Source organism: Nelusetta ayraudi, unplaced genomic scaffold (genome assembly GCF_046127955.1).
Source record: "Nelusetta ayraudi isolate G7.1 ecotype Tasmania unplaced genomic scaffold, CSIRO-AGI_Nayr_v1 ptg000031l, whole genome shotgun sequence".
NCBI lineage: Eukaryota > Metazoa > Chordata > Actinopteri > Tetraodontiformes > Monacanthidae > Nelusetta > Nelusetta ayraudi.
In genome coordinates this window covers 2,753,243-2,765,569 of record NW_027466081.1, presented here as the reverse complement: position 1 = coordinate 2,765,569, position 12,327 = coordinate 2,753,243, and the positions used below count along the sequence as shown (strand labels likewise).

General features: G+C 45.6%; 1 protein-coding gene across 2 annotated transcripts in view; it reads left to right on the top strand.

Moving 5' to 3' along the window:
- cntnap5a (contactin associated protein family member 5a) overlaps positions 1–12,327 on the top strand; it is a 146,062-nt gene that overhangs the window by 60,825 nt on the left and 72,910 nt on the right. For both annotated transcript variants that reach the window (XM_076030853.1, XM_076030854.1), the window contains exons 8-9: positions 2,290–2,560; positions 10,796–10,939. In XM_076030853.1, the coding sequence (XP_075886968.1) occupies positions 2,290–2,560; positions 10,796–10,939 (415 nt within the window). The remainder of the gene's footprint in view (positions 1–2,289; positions 2,561–10,795; positions 10,940–12,327) is intronic.

The following is a 12,327-nucleotide window of genomic DNA, read 5'->3' as shown; positions in this document are numbered from 1 at the left end:
TAACTGTAATAGCCTGTAATAGGTCTCACACACACACACGCGCGAGACACTTTATTAGGTACTTAATACTCGCAGGGTGTTCCTCTTCTCCTTTCCTGTCTCCTTTCTTTACCTTTAATCTATTATATCTCTATGTGTGCTTTATACTGAACAAGTTGTGTGTCCCACTGACTTACTGCACATCTCAATACGAAACGCAATATGAATTTCCTTCCTCTTATTTACTTACTTACATACTTGTGCATCGCTGACGCAAAATTAACCTTTAGCTCATTTGTTTTTTTTTTACCATTTATGTTAAGCTGAAAAACTTTGGTTTCGCAAGCGTTCCCGCAAAGAATAAAAGGTTTCTGCCAACGTGCGCTAAATTACTGTGACTCGCACTTGCTCCTTCAGCTTGGCAGCGTGAAACGCTGTGGGATGGTGGAGTACCGGGGACGTTTTCAGGTGGCCTTATGTAACCAGCGAGAGGTCGTTGGTTCAAGCGCTCGGAATAAATTCTCGCCGGCTGTCATCTCTGATTGGAAGTGATGGAAGTGAGGGGGCACATCCAGACCGCGAAGCTGCTCCTGGCTCGCACTCTGACCGTGTGTTTTTTTTTCCTACCAAAGAAAATATACCGTCCGACATCAAATCAGACGTGTCTCTATTACTTATGGGCGAGGAAGACGCCTCGTGTCCGGGATAAACCCTCCTGATTGGTATGAAAGACAGACTGCGGTATCGACGTTAGAATTTAGAAGTCAAACCGTCTCACCTTTGCTCCAAGCAATCGCGCCGCTCCTGATTGATCACCTGATTAAGTCGCGCAGTGCTCCTAATCAAGCATCGCAGATCAGTGATTTTTTTTTTTTTTTTTTCCCTTTGTCTTGAAATTGGCCCCTCATTTTTCTGTGTTCTTCATCAACTCTGCCGACTCCGCAGCCGTTTAACCTTATTTGAACTCGTCTTGCTCATGTTTCCTGGTCTGTGCCGCACAGAAAATGTGGCTGGATTTCAACCAGCCAATCAGCATCCTTTTCGCTGGGATGGAAACAGGAAGTAAAAGGGTGTAGCTGACCTCAAAAAGTAAAGAAGAAGACAAAAAGGACAAAAAAAGAGTAAAATTGTGACTGTGGGACTTTCTCCTCTCCTTGTAAGTTAAGTCAGTGATGTGTTGCTAATTCCTCCGCTTGCATCAGGAGGAGGCTTCAGTCAGCGTGCTCACAACTATTTCAATTGTCTAATTAAAATTGACAAGAAAGAATTCCAAGTGTGAGAAATTCAGCGTGAACACACCAAAAGTAGGCTGTCTTAGTGAGCCTAAAATACATAATGTAACCACGATGCTGTGTTTATTCTTATTCTTGTGGTTTAGCACATACAGCTAAGTGTGATTATATTAAAAATGTGGCAATACAGTTCTTTGTTCTTTGTCTTGGAAAGTTTTGCACCTTTTAGCAGTTTCAAAGCGTTAAACTTGGGTAATTATGGCCACATGTTGCACACCTGATATTCGTTCTCTCATTAGACATTCAAGGCAACAACTGTCAAAGCCATCCAATAATGTGTTCAGCACTTTGTTACTAATTTCCATGCCCTAGTAATGTGTATGTTTATATGTGTTTATGTTTATGTGTGTGTGTGTGTGTGTGTGTGTGTGTGTGTGTGTGTGTGTGTGTGTGTGTGAGTGTGCGTGTGTGTGTGTGTGTGTGGCTAGATAGATAGATAGATAGATGGACGGATAGATAGATAGATAGATAGATAGATAGATGTGTTATTAAGTGGCAATGTGTCAGTTCCCTAGCAAACTTACATTTAGCTCGGCTATTGCTGCTAAGCTACAAATAGTTAGCACACAGTTGGCACAGTAGAGACAGATAGCTAGACAGATGGATAGATAGATAGATAGATAGATAGATAGATAGATGTGTTATTAAGTGGCAATGTGTCAGTTCCCTCGCAAACTTACATTTAGCTTGGCTATTGCTGCTAAGCTACAAATAGTTAGCACACAGTTGGCTAAAGCTGGGCTTGTGCTGCAGTTGCGATAGATAGATAGAAAGATAGATAGATAGATAGATAGATAGATATTTCCTTTGCATGTACACTAAAAGAGTGAGGAGTTGACTAAACTAGCAGTGCCTCAGACTGACGGATGCTTCATCCAATCACCTTCCAAGCGTCGCCTCCTTTTTTCCCCGCCCCCTGTCATACGTGAGACCAATGCAAAGGCAACAATCCAGACGCTCCATCTGGAGGCCGCGTGCATAAAATCCCCTGTCCCTTTGCGCTTCTGTCATCCTCCAGGGCAACGTGACCTTCTCGTGCACGCAGCCCCAGCTGGTGGCCTGCACCTTCTTGAGCTCCGGCAGCAGCTTCCTGTCGCTGCCGTCGGCGCCGGCGCCCGCCACCGGGGGGTTCTCCACCCGCTTCCAGTTCAGGACGTGGAACCCGGACGGGCTGCTGCTGTCGACGCAGCTCCACCCTCAGCCCCAGAGACTGGAGCTGCGGATCAGCAACAGCCGGCTCTGCCTGACCCTCCACAACTCGGGGCGACAGAAATCAGAGGTCTCTGCCGGTGAGTGTGCTGGGGGGAGTGGGGGGGGGGGGCTCCGAGTGCACGCACGAGCTCTCGCGTGTGCAGTGAGCGTGCACGGAATGTCTTGTGGGTGTTTTGACGGGCCGAAATCCCCGGTAAATCCTGCCAGTCTTGTGCTCTCGCGACAGCGTCCCGAATGAGAAGTGGTGTTTGTTTATTATTAAAACATGCAGATTATGTAGCAGGGCTGCGGTTCTGCTTTTGACATCACTTAATTTTTCATCTCCAGCTCCAGTGGAGCAGCCTCACGCAATTAATGTTACCAAAAAAAAAAACAAAAACAAAAAAGCCTTCAGAAAACGCTGAATTTTCTCACTTTAGTCGTTTTTTGCATGTCTTTTGCTTAAAACGTCTTAAATCCGATTCTAATCAGAGCTATTTCAATTATTTTACCAGCTTACAGATATTTATTGACTTATTTTTACCCGCAAATAACATTGACTGGGGATATTTAACCCTGTACTTTACAAATCCCAGCAGTCTCATGGGCAACATTTTCAAACGTGTGCCTGGATGAAGTCCAACTTCATGTTAAAGGTCAGGACTCGAGTGCTGACGTTCCTGAATTTAGTCAAAACTGATTTCCGGATTCTAACTGATTCCGTGTCTGAGTTGTGGTTCTCATTTTTCCAGGGAGTTCACTGCCAGGACGGAGAGAGAATATTGGTAGCTCACTTAACGTCAACGGCGCCTCATTCGCCCGCTGATTACAGCCGCAGCCACGCGCAGATCCACGTTAGCTGGTTTTTATTTGGAAGGAAATGTTCTTTTTTTTTCTTCTTTGGCCAGGTGGAATCCAAACAACACCTTTTGTGTTGGAATTCCGCCGGGCTGCTTCAAGGCAGAGAGTCAGAATCCAGCCCCGGGGTTGTTTGCCGCTCTTCTCTTATTTTATTGCGAGGGAAAAGAAGACGAGGTGAAGGAGGCATTTCACAAGGACGGGATGAAGTTTTCAAGCAGGGAAGGAAAGTTTTCTAATGGGGTTAGAAGGTCTACAGCAGGAATTTCTGTCCTCTCTGACCTCATTAGATTGTCGCTCCTCAACAACAGTCTCGGCGGATGCTGCGACTTCACCCTCATTTACAAGGCCGGGGGCGTGTTGGGCAGCGCGGCGGCGCAGTTGTGCATCACAGCAAGAAGGTTGCGGGTTTGATTCCCCGGGCGCGGGGCCTTTCTGTGTGGAGTTTGCATCTTCTCCTTTGTGTCTTTGTGTACAACAACCTGCATGTGGGGTGAATTAAGAACTCTAGACTGACCGTAGGTGTGTTTGTGGGTGAATGTTTGTTAGTTTTCCTATGACTTCGCTTGTCCAGGTTGTAACCTGCCTTTGCCAAAGACGGCTGGGATTGGCTTGGCCAACTTGCGGCCCTGAGTGCAGGAGAAGTGGGTACAGAAGATGAATGAATAGCAACGATTCAGATCCAGTGGCAGGAGAACAGTGAATTGTGTTCTGCCACTGTCCCGTTTGTTTTGAGACGTTCCAGCCAAGCTTCCTCTGTACTTGAACACCGGGCTTGTTTTCCAGTACATTACTTCATCACTTCTAACAGCAGCGCGAATCAGCATTCAGCGATGCTCAGTATAAATCTTAGAAGTGTTGGTGTGGCTCCTTCTTTTGATTGTCCCTGCAGGTTACATCACAGACCCAGAGGCCCTTGTCTTTAGCATCCATGCTGTGTTTTTACCTGAAATTCAATATGGCCTCATCAAGCTGTGGCACTGCCGCTTGTGTGACTGTAGGCATCCTTTGTAAGTCAGTGATTATATGTGGTTTGGGAACGAAAAAGCAGAGGAAAAGTCACGGCTAAAACGTGCGGCATGTCACCGATGTACATTAGCTGTTGCTAATGGTGACGCTGACATTAGCATGTAATTAGCAATTAGGTGGGTGGCTTTTTATATTACCGATGGTAATATACATAACATTCCATCTGTTCTGTTCACTGACTGCACAGAAAGACGGGACGGAGCCTCCAATTTCAGATAGCAGACCAATGCGGAAGTGCAAATATGGTGGCAAAGAGACAAAAAAAGACCGGCTGGAAATCATTTTATTTTTGTAATTTGCAAAATTAAAATTTTATGAGATAGGACCTAACATCCATTTTGTCCAATTTGGCCTAAATTTGAGTGAAAAAAAATGTCCATCGAGTTGGTTTGCGTGTTGCAGCTTGGTAGCCCAGTCGCTGGCCACACATCCAAATAAGGAATCTTCCTGTTTCAATAACAAACTGGAAGCTCAAGGTGGCAGTGACCGTGAAACTAATCTCTCAGGGTATTCACAAAAGACCCGTCCGTCCATCTTTGTGTGCGGTCAGTGATATATATATATATATATATTTTCCTGAGTAAAGGATTTTTAAACGCAGCGGTGGGAGCAGCGCGACAGCCACCCGTTGCTAGCGCGCCTCGCTCCTCTGGCGCAGATTCTCTTCAAGAAAATTCTCCCATCATCTTGGTCCTCGGTAATTTTCCAGGCGGCGGGGCGGGAAAAGTTTATTTTCTTGGATTTGCTCTCGGAAGAAATATCAATCCCATCCCTCCCCTGCATGGGATTGCTTAGCGGAGATAATGGAGATAACCGTGATTGTTTGGAGGGCGGGGGGGGTGGAGGCAGACTTTGGGCAGATGGCGGGCTGCGGGGAAATATAGATGGAGGAGACAACCGGAGGGACAATATTCCCTTTTATATAATTTATCTCCAGCCGCATTAAATTACCTGGCTGCGGCTGCGGCGGGCGAGCGGCCGGGCGGGCGCTTTGGAGCGAAGAACGATTGAAGAATTAGGCGGAATAAAGGCTCGGCGTGAAATTAGCGCGATCGAGGATCGAACTCCCGGTTCCGTACGTTCGCTCGATCTAGTTTGCCGTCTCCTTCGACTATAGTCCTCCTCGGGCGCGACCGAAGGAGGTCAAAAAAAACAAAAAACCCCAGAACGAAATTACCGTGGAGGAGCGCCTCCGATAGCATCTCGCGAACAAATTCAAGCGGCTCATCAAGCTACTCAGCACATTCTAATTTTCGCCGCGAGGTAATCCCCGGGATCTCGTCTCGAAAATCCAGGATTTATCCTCCCTAAATGTGCCGCATCAAACGCGCACACACACACACACACAGGGCCACACTGGGAGCAGTGGGGGCGGGAGGATGGAGTGGGGGGGGGGGGGCGCTGGGTAAATCCCTTAATTTCATTAGGACACCAAAGTAATGCCGGTCCCTGATAGCGGCAGCAGCTGGAACCTGTCTGATCCAAGCGGAGAGAGGGGAGGGGGCAGAAAAAAATGGAGGCGGGACTGATAAACGCTCCCCTGCGGTGCACCAGGATCGGCCCGGTTCAGTAAACAGGACTCTGCCGACAGACTGGGGAGGTTTTCAAAGTTAAGGTGGAGTATCCCGTTGCTGCTTTTTAGCCCGGCCCCCTTGAAAGTCGCCCTGTTCCTCGCCATAGATTTGTCCTGGGAAGAAGAAGAAGAAGATGGAAAAACCCCCTCCTCCTCCTCCTCCTCCTCTCCTGCGTGGGGGGCGCCGTCCGCAATGTCTGCCTGCTTGCGTGCGGCCGGGTTTCAAAAGTAATCAAAAGTGAGTGAAGCTAATAGAATTTGGAGGAGTCTCACCTTTCCCAAACAGTCCTCCGCCCCCGAGGGAAGCCGGATCCCGCGCCTCCGCAATGTCAAACGGAACGTGTCATCGCAAAACAGAGCCGCTGGGCTCGCCGGAGCCGTCGCAAAGCTTTCCTTTTCTTTGTCTTCCTTTTTTAAACGTGACCTTCGGTTCCTCATCTCACACTTTCTCTCGTTGTTTATTTTTGATTTTTTTTTTTTCCCCCACCCGACTTTGACAAGCTGGTGTCGGGGCTCAAGTGGGGGGGAACTCTAGAGTGTTAATGTGGGAGGGAAATGGATCGGTATGGCGTTCCTCCGGGAGCGGAGATCATCGCTGCTGATGTGACACTCTGGCCAGGAGACGCACGAGTGTCCGGCGGTGGAGCAAAATCCGCCCGCGTGCTGCACGCGACCTTGCAAGCGACTCGGGAACGGCGGCGTGTGGCCGTTCCTTTGTTTAGTTTAGTTTAAAACATCTGCACGCATTTAAACTGTCGCATCGAAAAAACCTTCAGCCAGTATTGTACTATTTTGAAATATCATCACCGTTCTGGAACCCATCAAAGACAGCTTGACAGCTACTGTACTCGAGTAGGTTTTTCAAGTATCTGTACTTTACTTGAGTATTTTTCTTTCTCATGACTTTTTACTTTTCCTCCCTACATTTGTACACAAATATCTGAACTTTCTACTCTCTTTTCTCATTACCTTTGTGTTTAAAAGTTCTTTTTAAGATACAAATTCAGTTCCACTTACCCATTTCATATCGTTTTTGCAGCATCCAATAATGGCTCACTGGTGAGAGTACCAGCTTAGACAGGTTACATTTTTCCAAAATGCACTGTATTGTTTCATTTATGGCAATAAACTATTTTTTTTTACTTTTATACTTTAATACATTTGAGAATCTGTACTTTCTTAATTTTACTTGAGTAAAGGAGTTGAATCAGTACTTTCACCAGAGTATTTTTTTTTTTATAGTATCCATAATTTTACTTCAATACACAATGTGAATACTTTTGCCAACTCAGTACAGAACTAACAGGAACGTGTTGTAACAGGACATAATGTGCCAATTTACACTGGACTGTTGGACATGCAAACACGTGCACGTACATGTTGAGTAATCTTTGATGACACTCAAAATCTGTCCTGAGCTGGCTCGCTACCCGACTAACAGGCCTCGCTAATATGCTCTCTACATTAATATTACAGTACAGACTATACATTGCAAGCCCGCCGCGTTCATTTCAGCGCTAATGCCGGTTAAGTGGCTGGCGTCTCGAGAGTAACAGTCGAGTTTTACAATTTTAGCTGCGAATTTTACAAGATACTAGAAGCAGATGTCGGCATAAACACCTCTTGATTTACTGGAAGGCGTCCAAACGGGCCGATATGCAACATTCATGAAATCTGTCGGCTTGGAAGGCAAAATATTTGTTTGTTTGTTTGTTTTCATTTGTTTACATATGAGCTCGCTTTGTACTGCAGCTCAGTATGTGGATCTGCTCAGGATTTTATAGTGATATCACAGCTGCTGATGCAAGATGAACTGGAATATATATATATATACATGAGTGTGTGTGTGTGTGTGTGTGTGTGTGTGTGTACATATATCATTTTAATTAGCCGTCCCTGTGCGTTACTGTGCATTACGAGGTCATACTTTCAAGGCACGTCAGTATGTTTATATATATTTCATTGTGTTATATATTCTACAGTAACTGCCACCTGAGTGTGATTTGTGGCTGCTTAGTGGCTGACCTGATCGAGTCAGTGCAGGTTACAAGTGTAAGTGAACTTGTCACTGATCAATGTTTCACATCCTCAGTGAATAAATGATTGCATAAATAAATGAAAACATTGATTTTATATTTGATAAGATGTGTGTGTGTGTGTGTGTAAGATATTTTTCTATACACACACACACACACACACCTCATCTTCGGAGAGAGTCGCCCTGACGCCAGAAACACTTCGACGGACGAAACTGCGTCTGTTTTTGTGCATCCGGCGCTGTTTCGAATGATGGAATATTTGCACAGAAGCCGGTGTCATTTTGCGCGTAATGATTAATTTAAATACATTCAAATGAGTCTGGTGCAGGTTTGCATCTGCTCTGTGGACAGGACACCGTTTTTTGGTGCTATTTGCACAGATTTGTCCGGCGTAAAAGCCGGACTGCTTAACCCTGGCTGTTTTAAATTGCATTCTATGTTTGTTTGCTTTTCTCATGTAATTGATATACCAAGCACCTTGGTTCGGCTTCTAAGGTAACTGAGGTTACACGTTCACACCTAGGACTTGGTCAGTGTACTATTTGGCACTAGCACCGCCATGAAGTAAATCCTCCGCAACCTGATGCAATAACCACGTGTTCACCAAATCAGGCTTTGTATACACTAATGTTTGCGCTCATGTCTTTTAGATTGAAACACACGTAACAATACATGCAACAATACATCAACATCATTAAATTTTACATATTGAGTGCAAATGGTTGAAGGTTTATTTTTTTGACAGCGGTTGCACAACCACAGCTTGACGCCGTCGGGTTTTTTAAAGTTTGAAAGTTTTATTTTTCTTATCAAAATGCCTCGCTGACAAAAAAAAAAAAACAACCCCAAAAAAAACATTAAGTTTGCCTTCAAGATAGTGCTGGAAGCTCATCCACTAGCTGGACAACAAGGAGATGATGCATGTGGGTGGGGCGCGAGCGATGATATTCGTCGGCGCTCCCTCGCGGTTATGCTGCCTGTTCCATAAAATAGTCAATGGGGTGGAGACAAAAAAAAAAAAAAAAAAAAGAAATCAACTAAAATGGCCTGTGGCGCCGGCGGTCTTGCGGGATAAAAGATGGTGCTGTAAGCAAAAAGGCAGCGATGGACTGAGAGTGAAATTGTCAAGTTCTCCCAGGAGCCTGGACAGATCTGATTCTAGTCCAACTGAAATAACTCCCGGGGTGCGCTCACCGTGACCGTCTTGAGCTCCCGATCTGCGGCACGGCTCAATCTGAATGCTAATTTAGTCCGGGGGTCCGACGCAGAAAGGGAGGCGTGGATCAGTCATTTCCATCCGCGGCGGCGGCCGTCCTCTTGAATGCCCTCGTCCCCTGGAATGAGTTGTCAGCGGAAAAGAAGGAGTGGGATTCAAGTGCAGTGGGTCGGTTTATTGCCCATCTTTTTCTCATGTATATACACATACATGTGTGGGTATAAGTATAGACATATTTTTACGAACATATATATATATATATATATACAGTATATATTTATTTATGTATACGTTCAAATATATATGTAAGTATGTACGTATGTCTATATATGTACACATATGTGAGTATGTGTGTACAGTTTAGATATGAATATACTGTACATATATATATTTATACATACATATATCCATACATATATGTCTATGTATGTGTGTATACATATATACTGTACATATGCATATGCATAGATTTCTATACACACACACACACATACACGCATATATTTCTCGTCTTATTGCGAGATACAGACGTGTGAGGATAAGAAAAGGGCCAGTTTGATTAAAGGGGGAATTATGTCGCTCAAACGAAACGGGCCTGATGAAAGAGAACAATTTATAATGAGGGGCGTCTGAGCCGTTTTTCAGACCATTTTCCACATGAAACACTTGCTCTAATGAGCATGAACCCGGGGACTCGGTGTTGTCAAGTCCAAAATTGGGCTTGAGGATCGCGCTCGTTCACATTCATAAGAACGGCGAGGGGTGAGTCACGCACTCCCTCTGACGCCCGTGTCGAAACCTTACGGACGAGTGAGAAAAGTCGACCTACTTCTCCTCGTCGCAACCTCGCGCGCCTCTCCTTTTGATCGCGTCGCTTGTGCTCGTCACGTGAAAGCACGAAAGGCGGTTACCTGGCTCGTACTGTCAAAGAAATACGTTCCAAAAGCCCCACTGAGATCCAATTCAAGAGGCAGGACCTAAAAAAAAAAAAGAAAATGACAATCTGCCAACAAAGCAAATTGCTGCGAAAAAACCCTAAAATAATGAGTCAGGAAAATCATTGAGATTGCAGCACCGTGCTAATGCGTGTGCACGTTTAACATCTAAATATTCATTTTTGCAAAGCAGCTCATCAGTTTTGTCAAGAACTTAAACTGAATTAACTCACCTTAATTAGCCGAGCTTCCCCCCCCGTAAAAGCCGCTGATAAAAGCCGAGAGCAGTTGTTCAGCATTAATGCGCCTTGTGTATTTGCACTTCAATGAAGGATAAACAAGCAGAAGCAGGAGTTCAGAAGAGTTGGCGCCTATTTTTTTTTTTTTTTTTTTTTTTTTGCATCGCTAATTTTCTCTGAATGGCAAACACCTGCAGACAGATTGTTGACTCGGCGTCAGTGCGGAGGAGGAGGAAGGTTTTTGTTTTGCTGCCCGGGCTGATGAACGGAGAGTCCCGAGACTTTGGTTTTGTGCTGCAACACCGACTCGTTTTGGAGAGAACGAAGGCTTTGATGACAGCGTTGGAGGCTGGCGCGCAAACGGAAGAGCGGCGCCAAAACTCCCGGGATCGTTTGGGGCCTGGGATGAACGGCGCCCTGAATGCCGGTGTTTCCTCTCCGCAGGTCACAGGGTCAACGATGGACTGTGGCACACGGTCAGCGTGGACGCGAGGAACCTGCAGGTCTCCCTGAACCTGGACAGCGAGCCCCCCGCCACCATCGAGCTCTGGGAGCAGCTGGAAGCAAAGGGAGCTTTCAACTTTGGAGGTAGGTGGATTTGGACTTTATCAGAGTCGGAGGTTAGACCAGGGGTCGAAACCCCGTGGCTCTTCTGTGCCTCTGCAGTGGCTCCCTTTAGAAGAAGAAGAAAAAACTAATAGCATGAAAAAAACATTTTAGCCATTTTTATGGCCCCGTTTACAAGGAGAGGACATATTAAAAAAACATTTAAAAAAAAGAAAAAAGAAAAACGAGCGTGTTAATAGAAAAGCATTTGCAATCATTAAGCCGTCTCCAAAAATATCCGCATGTACACGTAAATGCTGGAAAGTACTCATGCCAGCCCTTAGGTGGCGCTGTGGTTTAATTCCTTGAAGGCGTAAGAAGAAGAAGAACACCTGCAGCCCGGTGTATTTACAGAAGTAGCAGCTCGCTAGCATAGCACTGCGAAGACGGCAAAGAACGCGCGCAAAAAGACGGTGTGGATAGACGACAAAGTTGAACTTCTGCTTCGAGTTACTTACTTACCGTCTCTGCCATCTTTGCGTCGTATCCACAAAGGGTTTTGCGCTAATGGTATGCAGGCGCAAAAACACCCAGAAATGCGACACCCGATGAGGCAGAAGCACAGACTGCACTAGTAACCCGGCCACATTTTGCGAACTAGATCGTCAGATATTGTAACGTTGGTGCAAACGTCAATCACCGGACGTTTAATCTCCAACGGAATACTTTATTGTTATTGCTGTCAAATAACATTCGCCTTGGCTTTCTCCTCGAACTCCCCGAAGCCGTGAAAGAGACAGTTGCAACCCCCCCCCCCCCACAGCCTCGGGTCTCCGTCACCGTCTTAAAGTGGCAGTATAAAACCCCCCGGCTACTGGTGAATGTAGTTTGATAGCAGGTAGGGCAAGATGGCGCTTTTGATAGTGAAGTTTATACTGGTACTGGATACTGGTTTATACATAGCAGGAAGGCAAAAACAAAACAAAAAAACGTTGTATGCAGCGTCCTCTCAGTGTATGTGTCAAATGCGGGGGACAAATTTCACATCCTATCGGCAGTTATAACCAACTGTCATTGAACCCAACCCCTGCTACGACTACGTAATGTTCGCACAATTGTAGCGGCCCACTTTCATCGGCTCCTGACGCAGTGTGATTTCTTCTAGTACGGGCATATAGTAAAAGCAGTCAAGACTCTCGATAGATAGATGGATAGATAGCACAACTGATACATAGATGTTGTACTTACACTGGTTTTTTACCTTATCTCATTAATCGTGTATGCTCTTCCCGGATACATCAATGTTTCATTTCATTTTAACACCTGCTCAACTCCATCTCTCTGTTTATGTCCCCCAGCTGGCTCACATTTTGAAACAGCGAATGACAAGGCAACGTCAGCTCAGCTCTGGCATAGCTTGTACCCTTATC